At 43.4% G+C, this 21,076-nt stretch overlaps 2 protein-coding genes and 1 long non-coding RNA gene across 9 annotated transcripts in view; 2 read left to right on the plus strand and 1 right to left on the minus strand.

The window, feature by feature from the left end:
- LOC119174040 (intermembrane lipid transfer protein VPS13A) overlaps window positions 1-21,076 on the plus strand; it is a 1,344,268-nt gene that overhangs the window by 705,204 nt on the left and 617,988 nt on the right. For all 6 annotated transcript variants that reach the window (XM_075894208.1, XM_075894209.1, XM_075894213.1 and 3 more), the window contains one exon: window positions 1,203-1,426. In XM_075894208.1, the coding sequence (XP_075750323.1) occupies window positions 1,203-1,426 (224 nt within the window). The remainder of the gene's footprint in view (window positions 1-1,202; window positions 1,427-21,076) is intronic.
- On the plus strand, window positions 2,031-16,058 carry LOC119175122 (uncharacterized). Of its 2 annotated transcripts, XR_012895112.1 has the most exons (5): window positions 2,031-9,254; window positions 11,927-12,385; window positions 12,792-12,824; window positions 13,801-14,290; window positions 14,883-16,058. It is a non-coding gene; the product is annotated as an uncharacterized LOC119175122 (long non-coding RNA). The 2 variants fall into 2 exon arrangements; XR_012895113.1 differs by lacking the exon at window positions 2,031-9,254 and having other exon boundaries at window positions 11,972-12,099.
- Window positions 12,297-20,638, minus strand: LOC119174042 (uncharacterized). Its single transcript, XM_075894220.1, has 3 exons — window positions 17,617-20,638; window positions 16,056-16,162; window positions 12,297-13,875 (listed from the first exon to the last, which is right to left on the minus strand). Exons 1-3 carry the CDS (start codon window positions 17,736-17,738, stop codon window positions 13,802-13,804), a joined length of 303 nt encoding a protein of 100 aa, XP_075750335.1. The 5' UTR covers window positions 17,739-20,638; the 3' UTR covers window positions 12,297-13,801.

The raw sequence follows: 21,076 nt of genomic DNA on the forward strand, positions 1-21,076 counted from the left end.
GTATTTTTGTTTATCGAGCATAAGTTTTAGCCTCTGTGAGCTCGTGTCAAAATCAGCGTCTCTTGAGCAGATTCGCTTAAACCGGTGAGCCTGGCTGTATGGAATGCTGTTTTTACAGTGGCGCGGGTGATCGCTTTGGTAATGGAGGTATTGTTGCCGATCCATTGGTTTGCGATATACGGTTGCAGAAAGCTTGTCTTCTTCTATCATTATAACACCGTATGATTCAATATTGTATAAAGCTGAGCACCAACAAACTGTAGCCTCAATCCTGATGAAGGCCAGACTCTAGGCCGAAACGTCGAAATAAACTACGTTGTGACCGCTCACGGACGATCTACTTGACTACTTGCAACGCTACGGCCACTCAACCACCATGCCTGCCTATATATAAGAGTGCAGCACTTAGAACTCTGTGCGAGTCGCCCGCTGATAGCTGCCGAGCTAGCGTGCGCACCAGTGATCGTGACCATGCCCTTAGAAGCAATGTTCCTCATTCCTCGAGCGACACCTGCTTTCTGCTTGTTATTTTTTTAATGCTCTTCCAAGACGAGTGGAGCGCCTTCTCTCTGCTTTCAACTACAGGCCTCCCGGGTGGGGGTATTGAATGCTATCGCATGCACCCTCCAAGCAGCGGGAATGAGCCGGATCAATTGACCTCTGCTTTAGCCGTGTTCGTCGCTCCAGCTCGTGTGCGCTTTTACTCGCGGGTAGAACATAAGATGCGCGAGAGTATGTTGTCAATTTGAAATTTACACAAGACATGACGGCAATAGCAAAAACCTGTTGGGAGTGTCCATATAATTTCTGTTGAAGTAATGAGATCACAATTTTGCTGAGTGTTCAAAAAATGCAGCATTGAACAAGTGCAGCTTCACAGGTGCTTTTAACAAGGCTAAGTCTGCTCTGAATGTTCTTACTGCTCTATACTTGCTCGAAAAAACCCTTCTGGCTGTTCGGAGCCTGCTCCAAAACGTCTTTCTGACTGCTCCAAGCCTGCTACAAAGAGCACTTTTGCCTGCTCTAAGGATTGCTTTCATGCCCATGTACCCTGTTCTGATCCTGGAACAGAACACCTGTGCATGTGAGGCACGCTTTTAATGATATTTACAAACCCTGCTTCATTTATTTTAGTGGGTACTTTTTCATGTTATGTCTTGTTCATGCACTCTATTAGCGATTATATTTGGATCATGACGCAGCTGGAGAACCACCTTCCTCGGCCAGTGCAGCTGCTGTGTGAGAAGAGTAGTTTGGAAATAGTGGGCATGCCTACCGAGCGATACGCACAGAACCCATTCCACGAGACGCACCTTCGGCTGGCCACGCTTGGCCCAGGAGGAGCTTCTTACCAGGTGCCCCTGTCAGTGGCCTACCATTCACGCATCTTTCTGCAGCCAACGTCCATCACCAATGACTGTGAAGGGTGTGCTTCTTCTCTTTTACTCTCAGCTTTGAGGTTTTGCCAAGTAGCCGTTGCCGACAACAGTAGAATCTCGTTACAATGAACATCGCAGGATTGCTGAATTTAGTTCTTTATTCTGAAAAGCATAGTATTGAAAAATGATGTCCATAATTTGACACAACAACAAAAATTACATACCATTGCAGGACGTGCACATGTCGGGACGTAAACAATAAATGAAAGCACTAGGCACCGTGTGGAAAAAATGTACTGCTTAAAGAAGTCCGTTATCTTTTTATGGGGAGTAGAAAGCAGACGCTGGTGCATATATGCCTCCTTGTTTGCAACCTTCCTAAAGATGTCATCGGGTACATTCTTGCAGCATCCTAAATACGATCAGGTCTTCTCAAGGTAGACCACATCATCCGAGCTTGAAATAGCCTGTTTCATTGTCTCACTCTCTGCATTTGCATTGTCGTCCTCATTACTACTAGAGCAATCTTGCTCCCGCACTTGACTAACGATTTCTTCACAGGCGAGCTCTGCGGACGTAGCCACTGTGCAGTCGCTGTCAACGTAATTCTCGAAGGTTACCACAACATCTATTGGGAGCTTCGCGGTAAGCTTATTCAACAGCTCTGGATTGAGCTCTCCTTCATTGTCGCAGTCTCGTGATGCAGGCTTGCAGTCTTGAGGCGCAAGCGAAGTCACGAGAAGGCCTGCCTTTCGCCAATAGTTGCTAATGGTGCTGGCTTTGATGTTCTACCCCGACCCTGTCAGCATTTCTGTGGCTTGACGGTTGATGACCTCCGTTCACAGCTTTAGTAGCATGTTGATGAGAAGGCACTGCACAAGTCTTTTCTGAAATTTGGCTTTGACACATCTGATACTCTGGTCTGAAGGTTGTAACAAAGATGAACGATTTGTGGGAAAAATTCAAGCTGCACATCGCTCAATCGCACGTTCACCATATTTGCCGAACAGTTATTGACAATTAGAAGAACCTTCCTTTGTTTCTTCTTCATTGTGTCATCGAGCTGCAGCAGCCATTGTGTGAACAGTTCTTGTATCATCCATGCCTTCTTATTTGCCCAGTAGTCGCAAGGCAACAAGATATTTTCCAAACAGCGAGGTTTGGCAGGCTTGCCAATAACAAGAGGTGCAAACACGGGATTTCTTTCTGCCCTTGCATTTTTCGCCTCTAAATTTTGTTTCTTTCAGGCAACAGATTGTAAAAGCATGTCGTTTCATCGGCATTGAAAACATTGTCTAGACTGAACGACTCGACGAATTCTTGAAAGTGCTTGTTCTGCCAGACAAACGCACTTTCAGCATCTGCTGCCTTTTCTTCCCCACACGCGGCTTGCCACACGATGCCGTTTCTTTTGCCGTAACCGATATAGCCATCCAGCACTTGCATCAAAGCCAGAGGTGCTGAAAGTGACGGCGAACTGTCGTGCCTTTTTTTTATTAATAGGGCCTGACAAGGGCACACCGTGGTGTCTGGCATTCTTAAATAACGTGAGGACGAAATCGTCAGCGATTTGGTGGTCGCTCAGCCGCAAATGTTTTCTGGAGGGAACCAGCTGTGATTCACGATGTAATTTCAAGATCTGCTCCTGATCCTTCATTGCCACTGTCGACGTTGCGATATCACGCTCCCTGCATATGTTCACTTGCTTTTTTCCACCATTCAGCTCCATTAGAACGTCCAGTTTTTTTTTAAGTGAAAACTGGCATCATTTCCTTTTAACACTGGGGCCAAAAAAACTCATTACCAGAAAAGTGAACTCGCAATGCGATGCTAACTTCGCTGGTCCAATCGTCAGAAACTAACAACATTGGGGAGAAGCGGGACTAAGCCTACGACTGCTCGTACCATGTGGCGCCGACGCTGTTGCATGCATCTGATGTGATGCCCGAATTGATGTCGATGCTGATAGAGCTCCTCCTGTTGAGGCAGGTTTCTCTGCGCCTTTTGCGGCAGATGATGATGATAATAGGAGTAAGCTTCAGAAATTTTCATACCAAAACATCTACGGAAGTTCGTAATCAAAGCATCTAGTTGATTTTCGGGTTAAGTTACATACGCTAATCTGAACTATTCGGTATTCTGAAATTCCTAGCACTGAAAGTTTTTACATTGGCAATGTAAGCATTTTAATGGGAATTTCAAGAAACTAAAAAATCTGAAATTTTCAATAATCTGATGTTTATAGTAATGAGATTTTACTGTATTTGGTGTGCCCATATGGACGTTTTATAGCTACTGTAGAGCTTTCGCTTAGTTTCTGTAGACACTGTTACCGAAGATGGGGTTAAACTTGCTATTCATGACATTACTCTTGAATTTACACTAGAACACATTATTAGAAGTGACCTTTTGAAGAATCGTATCTTAATGTGGAAAACTGGAGGCTGGTCTGTGGAAGTCAGTTGAATAGTGCCAGTACATGTAGTTCTATTTATCTTTAATGCTCCACTAAATCAATATGAACTCTCATATTCATGACAAGTGGACTTTTAGTGCTAGATCATTATCATCATCATCATAATCAACCTGACTACGCCCACTGCAGGACAAAGGCCTCTCCCATGTTCTACCAGTCAACTTGGTCCTGTGCTTGGTGCTGCCACTTTATGCCCACAAGCTTCCTTGTCTCATTTGCCCACTTAACTTTCGGTCTCCCCCTCACCTGCTTGCCTTCTTTGGGAATCCAGTCAGCAACTTTTAATGACCAGCAGTTCTCCTGTCTATGGGCTACGTGCCTGGCCAATGTTCATTTCTTCTTCTTGATTTCAACTATATCATCCTTAACCCCGGTTCGTTCCCTGACCCAATCTGTTCTCTTCTTGTCTCTTAAGGTTACACCTATGATTTTTCTTTTCATTGCTCCCTGTGTCGTCCTTAATTTAAGCTGAACTCTTTTTTTAAGCCTCAAGGTCTCTGCTCCGTGGGTAAGCACTGGCAGGATGCAGCTGTTATATACCTTTCTCTTGAGGGTTAGTGGTAGATTATAATTCGTGATTTGAGAATGCTTGCTGAATGTGCTCCATCAATTTCTTATTAGTATTCTAGTAACTTCAGTCTCGTGGTTCAAGCTTACAGTTACTAGCTGTCCTAAGTAGTACTTCTTTACAATTTTAAGTGCACTGCTATCTATCTTGAAGCGCTGTTTTCTTCCGAGGTTATTGTACATTACTTTCGTTTTCTTTAGATTGATTTTAAAACCCACCTTCCTGATCTCCTTGTTTAATTCAGTAATCATGAATTGCAATTCGTCCTTGGAGTTACTCAGCAATGCATTGTCATTGGTAAAGCGTAGATTATGAGGTGCACCATTAACTCTTATCCCTGACTCTTCCCATTCTAGGCTTCTGAAAACCTCCTGTAAGCACGCAGTAAATAGCTTGGGGAGGCTTTATCTCATTGTCTTACACCCTTCTTTATTGGTATTCTGTCACTTTTTTTTTATGGAACAATATGGTGGCAGTTGGTGAGCTGTAGATTTCTTCCAGGATGTTTATTGATGCTTTGTGAAAGCTCTAATTCTACTGGTGCTGGATAGTGGATAGTGGGTGACAATTGTATGTTTCGTGATTATTGTAACACATTTACAAGCCATGTGTCAATTAGCAACTCTTGCACAAACCAGCAGGCATTAACTTCTTGGGTGATGGAGTGCGTCACAACATGTGGCTAACATTTTAAATCGCACTGACTCCATGGTGCATCAGAGAAACCGTGGCAAAGCCACATAGAGATGTTCATGTTTCTTGCTGGCCATTATGTATTTTAGCATGATGGTGTGGTGTATCAAGCAGGGCAGAAATTAGTGCTCTTGAGATATGAACTAAATTTTAATTACTTTTGTTAGCCAATCAAAAAAAATGATACAGGTACATTAAAGGTAGTTGGATATTTAGCATCATAACAGTGGAAATATTTGCAAGTTGGATATTTAGCAGCATAACAGTACAAATATTTGCAATAATAGTACAGTTAAACCTGGATATAACAAAATTGACATATCGCCAAAAAATTTTTTATAAAAAAGATTTCGTTATATGTAGCTATGGTACGAAAGTTTGAGGAATAACTGCACAAATTAAACAAAAAAGATACTTAAAGCATAACTCACCCAAAACACATATTTAGCGGTACGAAACTGCCTCATTATTGCAATAGCAGTTATACAGACACACCTGACGGCTTTTTGCCATTGCCACCATGTTGCATAACAAGTCCAAATTGATAAGAGGCTCCCACGCATCCTCAGTTTTACGAATGATTAAAAGCATGCGAACGCTGCCGAAGCAGAGATAAAATGATCCGGCCTATCTCTATCTCCTGCAAAGCGTATACGATTACACCCGCCACATGGTAGAACTGCCGTCAAACACTCAAACAGAAATAAAATCACCCGTCTTGAATGAGCATGAAAAAAATGCGGGTGAAGGAGTGGGGGTTGGAGTCGCTTGAGTGGCAACAATTAATTTTTTTTTTTCATTTTGAGGGCACGGTCGCAATTCCTGGCAAGCTCAATTGCTATCTCGGAAACATCAGTCCGCTTTCAACACGAAGAGACTGTGTGAAAAGAGCACTTCTCTCTGGAGCGGCCGTATCATGTTTACACTAGCGTTTTGTTAGAGTTCCGTATATTGGACCCAAAAGAGTTGGCTGCCAGCTTTATTTGTTTAACATTACAATTTATTCTTATCACATTCATCGCATTGCATTCAATGGGCCGTCGCATTGCCAGAGCTAATTGGATAATCATGAACGCTATGGTCTCGTGACCTTGCAGCGCGGAGAAAAATGGCAAAGCACGTGATGAGTTGACCTCTGAAGATTCGTCGCCACCGTAGTCTTGGACAGTTTCATCACGCCTAATCTGACATTTTCTAGGTAGTAACGACACAGTTGTTCACATTTAAGAATAAAAAGCTTAACATCATCAAGGTCCAGTTGGTGTGCACGTAGTGAAACTATGCACGCACTCATGGCATCAAAAACAATGAGCAAATGGCATGGATACCTCGGAAAACTATTCGGTAAAGCACTTTCCTTATGCAGCCAGGCCACACATATGTGACGCTAACTAAAAGCATAACAACAGAAAGTGGCATCACCTGTGTCTTTTAAAGTGCATGTCAGAGAGTTCAGCAGTCAAAGAGTATAACTGCCAATGCAAAAGTAGTTTTTTTCATTGTTTTTGGTCTGGAGAAAGCGGGAGAGAATATACCCCCCTTGCCTGCCTCACACACACAAACATTCGCCCTCACCTGGGATGCACCTGGGATACGCCTAGTTCACGAGCGTGTCATGCGCGTTGTGGGGCCTCGAGACGAAGCACCCGCTCTCGGAACACGAAGACTCAGCAGATGCAGTCAGACAAAACCCCAAGATCACGCATTTACTGTATTTACTCACGTAATCCTTGCACTCGCACAATTCTCGCACCCCCCACATCGTCCAACAAAAATATTTCTTTTTTTTTCATGAGTAATTATCGCACCCCCGAAAACTGCTGCAATAATGTCTGCTCTTTCCAGCCACTGATGATGATAGCGCATGTCATCTGGCGCCATCTCTTAAGCATCAAGCATAATATTGCACAGCGATTCAATTCAACTCAAGCGAAGCCGTAGTGGCCAGTGCACGTTGCGGGGTGTTTTGTTTAGTGCGTTGGTAACCTTGTCAAATTATGAGGCGATACTGAAGCTGTACGGCTGCTTTCAAGTTGCAAGTGATAGATAATGCACTAAACAACGGCAACAGGGCCCGCGGGTAGGCCCTTGGGATTGATGGTAAGTAAACTTTATTTCTTAAGAAGGAAACTGTAGACAATTCTGTTAAATAGCCATCAGCCCAATACTGACGTCCCACGCTCACCTTTTGAGGGCTCCTGTTGAACAACGAACGCTACCACTACGCCCGCAACGTCCGCAAGCTTTGTGTATGGTATTCTAATTCTCGACTATTTGCTTCCACTTTTTGTGTCTCAATTTAATCTTGTCTTGTGTTGAACCTCTGCTTTTATTGTTTAAGTAAGCTTTAATTAGTACTTCTTAAAGCTCGCTATTAGTTGTTGGTGTGAGAATCCCGATTTGCGGCCACTTGGTTTTCTTTTTCGCTCAGTACGTTTTCGTAGAAAGTTTTCCCCGTGAAATTCTCTCGCCCCCCAACTTTTCATTGGTTTTCGGGCAAGAAAAGTGCGAGGATTATGCGAGTAAATATGGTATTTGACTACTTTTAGATCGACAATATCGCCAACCGAATGATTACATTACTAGCGATCAATACGCTGCAAGAACCTTACACAATAATGTCACATTCTAAACGAAGGTGATGTTTATGAAGCAGCTACACCAGGACCAACTTATCCTGAGAGCGGTTGGCAGTGAACAGCTAAAACAAAGGCATGTGCATGAGAGCTTTTGCGTCTTCTCCTTCTTTCACGCTGGCCGATAAAGCGCGTGGCATTGTCCCTCCTTCCGAAAGACCATTTCCTTGATGTTAAATGGTGTGCTTGCGGTCAACAAACAAAATCCTAATGTCTGGAAAACCATGAGTGTCACAATTTGTGGTGTGGTTTTAACCGAAATACCTGCACGATCTCCGGCGTTGGGGTAGTTGGCTGCCGTCCAGAAGGACCTCGCAGTTGAGGTAGCGCACTCGTCGTGGTGCCTTGTACGGACTGACATAGTGGCTGAGAAGGTTTAAAGACGATAGTCTTTCTTAAGGACCTGCGATGGAAAAACTTTAGTATGTCTGTTCGTCTGTTTGTCTGTACATTTGTCTGCTTGTCCGCCCTAACAATACCTTAGATGGCATCAAACGGCCACCCCCATCGGCAGCGCCCACCAATATTGCTCAAGGTTTAGCGTTCATAGCTGTGCGATTGTCAATTAAAAAGCAATTATTGTGCATATCTGAGGCGCCATAACAACGCTTCGATGTTTTCTTTGTCTGCCTTTATACTAGAAGAGGCACACACAAGTAACTCTAAGAAATGTAGCGTTTGATCGCGCTGCGCTGGCAGTGCAACGCGATGCTCAAAAAGGTGTTTCTAACGCTTTGCTACGACGTCACGGTGGTGACACCTGCCCGTCGCTTTGCGTTCTACACCTTATCACCTCCAAGACTGGTGCGCATCTTTCTCCACAGGCTGCACGCCTTCGTTTTTGAAGATAACTGCCAGATGGCACTTGTGTCTAATGTGCCTAGATGTGCTCGTTCGCCTCTGCCACACGCTCAAAGCACTCTAATGCAGCGCCTGCAGAATACCATTCACCGATTTTTTTGCACAGAACATCAAATAAACGTTTTGTTCACTCTCTCCAGACTCAAGACTATCATTTTTCGACGACGTTTACAGTGTAAAGGCTGGTGCACACCGGCGACTAGCCGCGGTCGCGCGACCATTTGCGACTGGTCGCAAGCAGTCGCGAACGGTCGCAAACGGTCGCAAAGCGACTGTTTTGGCCAGTCGCTTCCTGACCGATTTTTTGGTCGCGCGACTGCAGTCGCAAAACAGTTTAACCAATCAGCGAAGACTAGAAGTGGCGTCAGCCTTTGTTTACATCCGGTCTCCTCGTATGTTTTTTTTTTTTTCTCGTTGCGCTTGCCTACTGCCGTGAGGTATGAACGACACGTACGTTCCTCCATGGATTCTTCCTCGCATCAGGCGAATGCCACCACGGCCAGCTTTGGGTACTCGGCCGAGCTCCTCATCGACACGATTAAAATGTACCCATATCTGTATGACAAGCGGCACCCTTCTTTTAAAGATCGGACAAAGAAGGACCGGGCTTGGGCAGATCGGAAGCATGTTCGGCATGTCGAGTAAGTACCGAGATTTTTTGTTTGAGTAGCTATATAAGCAAAATCAGGTGTGTACTGCATGGCTGGCGTTGCCAATGAATGAACAATGAAAATATTGGTGTTTGTACTGCAAGGTTACATGGTTAGTTTGCATTAGATGTATTGACTGTGATGTATGCGAGCGCAGTTGTGTGCATGTTTGTTCTCGCGACTTCCCAAGTTTAACATCGAAATCGACGTGACAGAACATTGTATAGCTGATAATAAAGCTCAGACGTTTGAAATACTGCTCGCAGTCGCCAACTCACTTGCGCATGCTCCTTGCTGTGTTTGTACGTCATCGTCTGGCCAAGGGAATGTGTGCTTTTGTGCACGTGCGGCATTTGCAATGCATAATATCTAGTGCGCGGTGAGGGAGGGGGGGGGGGGTTACGCTTCAATTCTGCCTATGCATTGCAATTGTGCTGCTTTAAAAAAGAATGCAAAGTAGCTTCTGCTTTGAGCGCATTTTGTGCACTCCACAGAGGAGCGTGTAATTAAAACATATAAAACTTGTTTAGCAGCACTCTCAAATGTCTGGATTTGGGAGTCAGACATGCTGTTGATGCCAAATGACATGCAATCGTAAAAAAAAAAGATATTTTTTATTTATTTATTCAAAATACCTTACAGGCCCACTGAAGGGCATTGAGTAAGGGGGGCATCAGTATACAAACGAAATAACAATAAAGGAGAAAAGCAGACGAAAAAATATATACATATATAAAAGATTACAAAAATCAAAAATCAAGGTGCAACAGCGTTATACAATGCTAGAGTGCAACGAATTCAGGTTGTCACGAAAGATTTCACGGTTACAAATGGATACAACATGATCGGGAAGACCGTTCCAATATGCAATGGCTCGAGGTAGTGATGATAAGTTAAATGCCTGCGTGTGACCATGAATGCGCATAAAACTACGGGCATTGTGAATGCGCTGGGAAGTGCGCGCAGGAGAATAAAGTGGCAAACAGTGAATTTCGTTACTATATATGTACCTATGAAACAGACATAAAAGAGCAATGTTGCGGCGTATTTCTAGTGACTGAAATGCAAAGTCTTGTTTTATTAGGGTAATACTTGAATGATAGTCGTAGTTTCCGGAGATGAATCTCGCTGCCCTATTCTGGACGGCTTCCAACATACGTACCAAGTAATCTTGATATGGTGACCATGTGGATGATGCATACTCTAGCTGTGGGCGAACATAAGTAATATATGATAATGCGCATATGTTAGAAGGAGCGTTGCGCAAGTTACTGCGGAGATATCCGAGAGATTGAGATGCTTTCGATGAGACAGCTGCTATATGCGTAGTCCAGGATAGATCCGATGTAAGGTGAACGCCTAAATATTTGTAAGATGGTGTAGCTGACACAACGGCATTATTAATCTTATAGTGAAATGCTGAATTGTTATGCTTTCGAGTGAACGAGATTAACTTGCATTTAGAGGCGTTAAGGGACATCTGCCAAGTTTCGCACCACCGGAAGGTTAGGTCAAGGTCATTTTGGAGAGCGGAATGATCATTAAAGCATTTAATGTTGCGGTATATGGCGCAATCGTCAGCGAACAGCCCAACTGTGGATGAAAGGTTATCGGGCAAATCATTAATGTATATTAGAAAAACTAACGGTATATGGTAGTGTTCTAGTGGCTGGGCGAACACTGAAGGAAAGCACAGATGGGGGAATTTATTCCTCTGTAATGTGGCCCAAATCTAATTCTCATTTCTTGACAACTGTTCCTTTCCTCTTCTGTGTTTTTGTCTATTGGTGCCTTTATATTTTATTCCCCGACGTTATATCTCTCCGCTTTCAACTGTGCCTCGTTTTTGTTTGTTTTCTTTGTTCCTATATTTTAAAGTCAATTTTTCATGTCTGCTTCTATGTGTTGGTATGTTTTCATGTTTTGGTCCCTTTATTTTCTTATATTTTCCTTCCTCTCGCTCTTTCTATGTTACACTTTGAGTCATATACTATGTTTGTTGCATTTCTTTCTCTCGAAAATTGTCATCTTGGTCTAGTTAGTTTCATCCTTCAAGTTATTTAACATGTTTGCTTTTGTTTGACAACAATCGCTGCCGCTGTACACGACAGTTGCGGTTGGCCGATACCAATGGTATATACTCAGCTGTGGAGTTTTGTGCAATGCAGTAATGCTTAGAAAGCTTCACTGTGAAGGTGATAAAGACATAATGTGCTGGTTCATGAAATAGACTTTTTGCAAGTGAACTTTAATTTCCGACAGTATAAACAGCCTCTTTGTTACAATAGCTTGGCAGACATGCTTACCTTCAAGAAACAGTGTACATAACTCTTTGCGCAACTAATCATTGCGTCAGCTGTGATGTCGTGCACATGTAGGTGGACGGTCCAAAACATTAGGTGGGTGGCATTTCTGGAACCCTCGGCTGCAGGTTCCCTCAATCATGTCGTGGTTTTGCAATGTTTAAGCCCCTACCAATAGTTAAGTTTAGATGGCATGCGATTCATTTTGTTGCCCAATATTCAGATTTCTAGGGTGCTGCAGCCGAAATGATCTGGGCAAAGAAAATAAAGACCGCTCACAATTGTGCTGAAATAAAGTAGAAAATTTATCAGCGATACAGTATGCACAATACATTCTTACAGCAAGGATTTTGTTTTCAGGTGTCCTTGTTGAGAAACGATTTAAGAACCTGCGTGATATCTTCAAAAGGAAACAACACGACATACGTGAAAAAACAAAGAAGTGGAGCCGGAGCAGCCGACATTCCAACAATAAAATGGCCTCATTTTGAGGCCATGCTTGAATTAATGGAAGGAGAGTCTGAGCCTGTGGCGTAAGTTCAATATTAGCTGACTATTGAGTACTAAACAAAAAAGAAGTTGATTTAATTCACATGACTGTTATACATACACATAAATACTCACATATCAATACACATAAGTACACAGCACACAAACATAGAAGTCCCAAGAGGTAATTCACAGTGGGCATGCATGTGATCATGAACATGATGGCAATGGGCTGTTTTGATGTCGAATAACTGTGGCAACAGCCACGAAGAATAACTCTGTGCATCATTCTTTCAGGATAGTGTGCAACATGAGTGCCATTGACCAAAGGTAATGAATAATGCTTACCGTCCATTGAACAGAAAATGAAATGTTTTGGTTAGCATAGCACAATGCATCAGCACAATGCAAAAAATATAGTATACCATACAAGTGGCACGTGGACAGCTTCACAAAACAGAATATTGAAGACAGAACAGTAAGAATGAGAAAATTGAGTGTACTTCTGTGTCATTCTCGGCTCTCAATTACCAAAAGAAGGAAGGCTTAATACAAAATCTAAAAATCTAAAGAGATCGCTTATTGCATGTGTCATGAGGCTGTTCATAGACAAGCATTGCACATATTCATTACAAGAATGCAGCATAAGTACTTATATTGTAGCAAAACAGTGAAAATGCTCTAAAGATGCACACAATAGCACTGACAGAATCACATATTGCATGTTCTCTTGCAGCAGCCACATCACAGCAGAAGAGGCTAACGAGAGGTGAGCATGCACAAAAATTTTCGGTACCATGTGCATGCACTTGAAGCTGTACACGCATGGACTTGAACCTAGAAACATTATTTTTTATTACTAGGTGATTGTACTTTGCAAAATTATCAAAAATACAAGCGTGCTTGAAAGGCGGTGTTCAGGTTGTTAGCTTGCCCAAACCACTGCATTTTTTTCAATACATTCAGCACCCAACACTGAACAGAAGCACACAGGAATACATGAGGGCACAGGCATTGTTTCTGTGTGAATGTGGTTATTGTACAACATCAAATAATTCTGAAAAAGCAAAGTATTCATCAGTGACAGGCTGCAATTAAGCAAACTAATGCATTATCTGCACACACTGGCAACACATTCATGTCAATTCGTTATGAACAAGTGCCCCGCGCTGATTGCAATACAAGTGAGCTGAATAATGTGAAACATTCACTCAATCGTAGCAGTAAAATGATGCTGCAAAAGTCGTATGCAGCATGTGTTCAAGAAAGATAATGACAGCAGGCACAGTTTCATCAGACACATCACTTGCACAGCCATTTAGGATTGACTGTATAAATTTCATTCACATAGGCAGTGAGATATTGTTACCGGGTTAGAGACTTTAGTACAAAATGCGTTTACAGGGGAAAACCCACAGGCAAGATTCACAATGGCTGATTAACACCCTCGTGCCTATCGGCTGCTTGAGTTCTTTCTCTACCTTTACTTCATCTCCGTGACAATATCTCTTGTTCTCATTCAGATGTGCAGCCTACATAGCATTTTATTAACATAATAGGCACAATAAAGTTCTGTATGCACACCTTCCATACAGCAGTGCTCAATCAAGAGGTAACGCAAGTGTAAAATAAACCTCGCGTTGAGTGAAATCATAATGGGCATTTGAACTCCCAAAGAATGCCTGAAACTGTTCATGTACTAGCGGCATCATCAAATACATAGAGAGAAATTTTCATCACTGCAGATCACCACCTCGGCCAAGACATGCAGCGGAACGGGAACGTGCCCCTGATACGGCTGAGGAGACTGGTGTCGACACCTGCAGCAATGAGTAAAACCTTTGTGAATCCACCTAAGTAATGACAAATGAAGGGCATGCATAGATAGCCAATCTATTAAATATTAAAAAACATGTTTTGTAACCTTCTTCATGTTCTAGCACATTTGGAGAATGTGCCTAATGTTTTCACACCAGATTCTGCTACATGCAATTGCAACACTTTATAAGTTGTATAATAATACTGCCTCCTTCTGCGGTGATGCTTCAGCAACCACTTCAAGAGAGCAGCCACCACCAAACGGTGTGTATACAAAAACATTATTTTAGGTACTCCTGGCAAGAGATCACAACCACAACTTTTCGGAAAGGATCTCTTTCTGTACATTTAAGCAATATGTATAATTCACTGCAGGTCACGCTCGTCAAGACGACAACGGACCTGCGAGGGCGCTAGGTGAGATATACCGCTAACTCTTAGAGGATAAACTTGCAGATTTTTTCCTAACAATCCTGTGCATGCTACAAAATACAAAACTTTATAAGGTTAACGTTCGGTCAAGTTGGTACACAGACATAGTAACAAAAAAGAGTGTGAGAACGACAAGGTAGAAACAGAAGAAACAGGACAGAGCACTGACTTTAAAGTGATGTTTTTATTGTGGGCACATTTATACTAAGGCAGACAGAACCCATGTAACTACCGTAATATTGAGACGTTAATATCAGAACATCAGCACCCTGTTCCAAAAAACGAGTTTCTGTTTCAAAGATCAAAAGCCCATTTATTTCTCACAGAGAAGTAGACGCCCTATTTACACATTAATCTTTTAAGTGTGCTATTTAATTTGCTTCAGTTGCTCTATATTTTTTTCTTTCTTATGCCGAAAATCACAAACATTAGCTGAAAGTCAGTGCTCTGTTTTGTTTCTTCTGTTTTTACCTTGTCGTTCTCACACTGTTTTTTTTACTAAATGGTGCTTTATGAAGTAACAATGCAACCTTAAAGCATTCATATGCATGAATCGCAATTCACACTTGCTTTGCAGCAATGCAGGAGAGGGCACAAGCCATGAAGCTGTGGCGCAAGCGTGCATGGAGCACCTTGAACACATCAGAGCGAACAAGGGGGTCATCAAAAAAGATAACATTGGTTTCTTCGCTCTACGTACCGATGCACGCTTCAGAGAGCTACCAGTGCACATTGCACAAGATGTAATGCATGCAGTAGAACTTATGCTGTATGAAGCAGAGGCGAAATTGCGTCAGAGCAGTGAAGCAAATTGAAGTGTTTATATATATAAAGTCAATGACACCCACCTTTTTTTATTTTGTGTTCACTTTTCTAGTCCCAACTTAAAGGGGTCATGACTGGTCACTCAACAATTGACGGTTGTCAGGAAAAAACAAAACTACAGAGTAAAATGTGCTAGTACACGTGTGAAAAGGGGCCTTAGGAGATTATTTTAGTCAAAAATATGCCGTTGAAGTGCTCGGCTCCTAAAACTCAACCTACCACAAGTGACCGCCATTTTGTCATGGCGTGCGAGACGTCACAAGCCGAAGGAGCAATGGCAAATGGTATACGCATTGCACGTTCACAGGACCCATTTTGACATCCGAAATCATTTGCTGCAAGTACCAGCGCTACATTGCTGACACAGTAGCCATGTTTCGACCTCTGGAAGTCATTTAGCTTTAGTGTAGAGTTCAACAATGCGAAAAAATTTGATTGCAAACGCAGTTGATGATGGAACACGACCGTCTGCCAGAATGCACACTGTGCAGCAGCTTGTCGAGCAAGCGGTTCGTGATGTCATGGATAGTGAGTGCGTCAGTATTGCCCAACTGTCAGGCGACTAGCTCGTTTATAAAAATATGCGATTAAAAATTAGCAGCTTGACCAAATCGCTCGAATTTTGCCAGCTTGTATGTGAACATACAAGAATCAGCTCATAAAACATACATTATGGTTGAAAATTGGGTGTCATGACCCCTTTAAGGCAACTTATTTCTGTGATAATTGTAGTGATAATTGTGCAATAACTCAAATATTTTAACATGAATTATTTATTTTTGTGTTTTCATGGTTATAATTGGACATGACAGTTTTCCCTGTAATGTATCTGTTGTGTCACGGGTGATTTTTTTCTTGTTTGTTTAGCTTAAGAAAATGCTATAAACATAAGTTCTGTAAGCAATAAAATGCATTTACAACCCACCTTCACCTTGTACGCCTGAAGTGCTGTTCACCACTTTGTCCTGCCAAGGCACCTGACCGTCTGTGATGAAGTAGTGCGCCAATTTATCTCGCACTTCCTTGGCATACCTACAACGCATAAGTGCCATGTGAAATTTCTGTCGGCACAGCCACGATGGAAGACACACACTGTAAAAGGAGCATGCTGAGCTTGAAAATCTCACGCATAGTTGCATTTCAGTGTCGTAGTCATGACGCTACATTGCCAAAGTGTTCCTCATTTTTATGTATTAATGAGCGCTACCTCTGCTGTCTATTTTCTACGACATCATCACAGCTTCTGATAGAATGCATATTTGCTGACTAACTTTAGAAATTTCGATATGTCAAGTTCCATGGCAGCCAAGGTCAGCAACTGCTTGCATTTGGACAAAACCATTGTACACTTTTGAGAGAACGATTGCCCTGTACAGTTAAATTTAATTAGGGCTGATGCACACCGGCGACGAGGAGCGGTCGCGCGACCATTTGTGACTGGTCGCGAACGGTCGCACTGCTTGTACACTCTGCAAGCTGTCGTATATGCAGTGAATATTTCTGTGCCTACACATTTTAGCGAATCATAAGCATGCATCAACCTTTTCATGGAAGAGCGTACGGGCTCATATCACTCAGGTTGAAGAAGGGCAACCTAAACGTACCTGTAGCAATTTGCTTAGCATGGATTTCTGAAAAGCTGTAAATTCAAGGAGGACCTATTTCGCAAAACGTACATCACTCAAGTCTATGTTCAAATTGCTTTCACACAATGTGCTACCGTCCACAATATGTTTTGCCACTGCGCTACTGTCCACAGTGTATTGGGTCACTGTCATTTTAACAAAACATACGTATAATTGTAGCAAGGTGCAGGGGTTAAACACTGCCTATGTTTGTGAGAAATTTCGCATGTGTACTTGTGCAAACACACACCGTCGTGCATGCAGATACATAAAGGGTGGTTGGTTGAACCTCCTCCCTCCCCAATGCTGAAAAATATTTTTGGCATGAATACTCTTTGAGTGCCTCGAACAGCACATCAATTTGTCCTAACAATTTGTGCATAATTGTACTCGCAAAGCTTAGGATTGTTTCTCACTTATTTTATAACATCATTAATAATTGTGCTCTATATAGTACCTGTGCATCAGGATAACAGAAAACGGGAACTGACACGTCCACAATGTAATGTCATTGTGTAGCGCAGAATCCCATTTTCTGGGATTTTACAAGCGGAAACCACGTACTGATTACGCAATAACCACAACAGATGGTTTTGAAATATTCACCACCTGAGATTCTTAACGTACGTGCGCAACAAACGCGCCAACTTAAGTGCATTTCGCCTCCACCTAAAGGCAATCGATGCGGCCGTAATCAAATTCGTCACCTACGCGTAAACTGCCAGCCGCAGTAACGACTGCACCATCGAGCCCGCATACGTCATAAATGCAATTCGTTCTATCCGTCCAAGCAAAACTTCCTTACAAGCGAAGCGCAGCTGCAAGCCACAGCATATTAATCTTCAAACCACACGCTCTTACCTAATGGTCATGGCCAGGCAGTCGTGCGCCGAAATTGTAGGCCGGTGGTTTGTGTCCTGCTTGGATATTGCGGGGCGCAGCAGTTCGAGCAAAGTATCGAACGTTCGTGGCGGCATCCGCATGAAGCTAACCACCAAAAATAGAATGAGATAACATGTTATGCACTATCTTATAAGCACGTAAAACAACCATAAACTTACTCTCGGAAATACTTATAAGCACGTAAAACAACCATAAACTTACTCTCGGAAATACTCCTCGTCGTGCGAGCGCAAGTCAGGAAGCAGACGCCCTGTGTGGCCAGCCACTTCTCGCGAGCGAAAGGACGGTCTCACCCACCACCGCCTTGCTTGCTTTGAAGGCTTTCGGGCTGCCAGCGCTGACACGTTGGCTGAGCACATCAGCACCGCCACAACCTCTTCTTCATCACTCAAGTCTATGATGCTGCCGGGAGAACGCACACACACACAGCCGTCAAAAACAAACGCATCGCGCTCAGCGGGCTCCGTATCTGATCAGCTGATCGTCGCCGGTCGCCCAAGTTCTCGTTGATAACGAGATCTGTACGTGACTCTCCGGTTTTGCGACTTCCGGTCGCTCGCATGCAGCCTTGCCGGTGTGAACGTCGCTCGCAATTTGGTCGCCAGTCGCAAATGGTCGCGCGACCGCGGCTAGTCGCCGGTGTGCACCAACCTTAACATGTAGATTCGGGCCAATTTTTCAGAAAGGTTCTTGTGGTGAACGGGGGTCCAAGCTAGCATTTGGTCACCTGGTTAGTAGTCGACTTGAATGTGGCGGGGGTTGTAGCTCCGTGTGCCGATGTCCTGTTATTTATGTTTACAAGAGCAAGTTAGCATGCTTCCTCAGCTCATTAAACAAACTACTCTGAGCCTTCATCGAGATTGTCGAGTTTGTTCATGTCGCATGATAGCATGGCATTCAACATCGTCTGCACATAACAACCGTATAGAAGATGAAACGGCATGAAGCGTGTGGTTTCCTGCGTTGCGGTATTGTACACGAATGTTACGTAAGGAAGTACCTCGTCCCACGTCTTGTGCTGCTTGTCTATGTACATAGCCACCGTATAAGTCATCATTTTGTTCACTCTTTCAATCAACTCATTCATTGAATTATGGGTGATAAGTTGTACTTCTGCGCTGCGTGTCGCGACTTAGCTGAAAGACGTGTTCAAGGATCCCGCCCTAAACGCCGCTCCTCCGTCTGTGATGACGCAGGATGGAGCAATGTTGTGTAGTATGATGCTCTCTATGAAAAGTTGAGCAACTTCAGAAGCTGTGCCTTTGGTAAAAGCCTTTGTTCCTGCTTAATGGTTTCAAGTAATTTGCAGGGGTGATTATCCACTTGTTTCTCGAAGACAACAAGAGAAATTTTCCCAGGACATCCATGCCGACTTGATCGAAAGGTGTTCTGGGCGACTCGATAGGGTGAAGTGATCCTGCAGGCTTCACAGACGTGGACATTCGGCACTGACATTCACGGCAAGCTTGGGCGTATTTTTTTTAATGCAAGCGGCAAGTTTTGGCCAATAGTAAGTGTTGTATTGCGGCGGAAACGGCAGAAGAACGAAGAAGCGACTACTGTCGTCGACAATCACAAACCAGAACTCAAGTTTTATTGAGAGGTATGCATATATATATATATATATACAGAAGTCACCTGGTGGCAAGTAAAAACAACATAAACTAAGTGGAAACCAAAACTGAAAACACTACATATTTCCCAACTTAAAAAAAACAGTGTTAGTAATTGTTAGTGATTTACTATTAGTACGAAAATACACAATATTTGCAAATATTTACAACCACACATGACATGTGCACTTCACAATAATGTCTGATTTATAACTGTGCAGCACACATTCGTCGACTGCCCAATTCAGGAACCAAAAGCAAAAACGCTTGCAGAACAACTGAAACATCTGCACAAAGTCCACGTAGCACTCAAGTTGTCACTGCACCAGTCTACACGCAAACACTAGCTACACACTGTGCCCGTATCGATCTGGAGGTCTTCTGTTGCTTGGTGGCTGGACCAGATGTTGAGGTACTGGGTGCTTCGATGCAACTGGCGCTGTCGCTTGTAGCCTGGGTGTATCTGGTGAAGCTTCGGACTGTGCTATTGAGGAGCGATCTTTGGGTCGCTCAGGCGCCGAAGACGGGATTGCAGGTTGGGAGGCAGCGTTTTGATACGGATTCCACGCGGCTGATGGCGCAGGTACTTTCGATAACTTTGAAGCGCTCAAAGTTCGTCTATCGTCAAGCCGGAACGTGGATGGGCCTCGTTGGTGGACAACTTTCTGTGGGTGGCTAAACGCGAGGTCACCTTTAGTGGATATTCCGGGCTTCTTAACACGCATGAAATCACCAACTGACACTGTTGTCTTCTTCACAGTCCTGCGACTGTCTGTGTACTCTTTGCTGTACCCTTGTTTGCTCTTCACGCGTTCGCGTAGACGACAGAGTTCGGAAGCAGGATCGGTAAAGAAGGTTGGTGATGGGTGGCCCACAAGATCAAGACGTGTTCTCAGTAGCCGCCCGTGTAGGATAACGGATGGTGCAACACCCGTAGTGGCATGTGGCGTGCAGCGATATATAGCCAAATAGTCTCTTACTGCTTGACAAAGCGGACGCTGCTCTAACATTGCAACCTGCACGAAATTCTTGAAGACACAATTGAACCGCTCTACAAGTCCGTTCGCTTGAGAATAGTAAATGAAAGAGCACACGAGATGGATGGTTCGATCATTGAGAAACTTTGTGAACTCCGTAGAGGTGAACTGGAGCCCATTGTTGTATACTTTTATGTTCGGGTAACCCTCAAAGGAGAACACCGAAAACAAAAAGTTTATGACGGTGCGGGATGACACTTCACTGAAGAATTGAATTTCTGTCCATTTGGAAAAGTAGTTGATGAGTGTAATGGCATACCTGCAGTCGTGCAGCGCTCTCTGCAGAGGGCCGACGATGTCAATGGCCAGCTTCTCCCATGGGTGTTCTGGCAAGAATACTGGCTGCAAAGGAGTAGCAGCAGTTTTCGCACTTTTGTCAGCCATCTGACATATTCTGCAGTTCTGGATGGAAAGTTCCACCTGCCTATCCATGCCTGGCCACCAGAACCTTTATTCAAGAACCTGTTAGAGAACAGCACTCAGTCCGCAGTCGTACGCATCACTGGACACTACGACCAGAAGGGATGCATCGAACATCTGCAGAACTTGGCTGGACGAGAGCAGAAACTTTATTTTGGCGAAACTGGCATCTACCGCATTTGCCCAAATGAATGGTTGGTTCTTTCGGAGAAGAGCTCGCATAGGTTCTATTACATCAGCAAAACTGGGAACAAACTTGGCGTAATACTCGACCAGACCAAGAAAGGAACGAAGACTAGTAGCATCAGTTGGCACAGGAGTATTTATAATGGAAGTAATTTTTTCCAG

Source organism: Rhipicephalus microplus, chromosome 5 (genome assembly GCF_043290135.1).
Source record: "Rhipicephalus microplus isolate Deutch F79 chromosome 5, USDA_Rmic, whole genome shotgun sequence".
Lineage (NCBI taxonomy): Eukaryota > Metazoa > Arthropoda > Arachnida > Ixodida > Ixodidae > Rhipicephalus > Rhipicephalus microplus.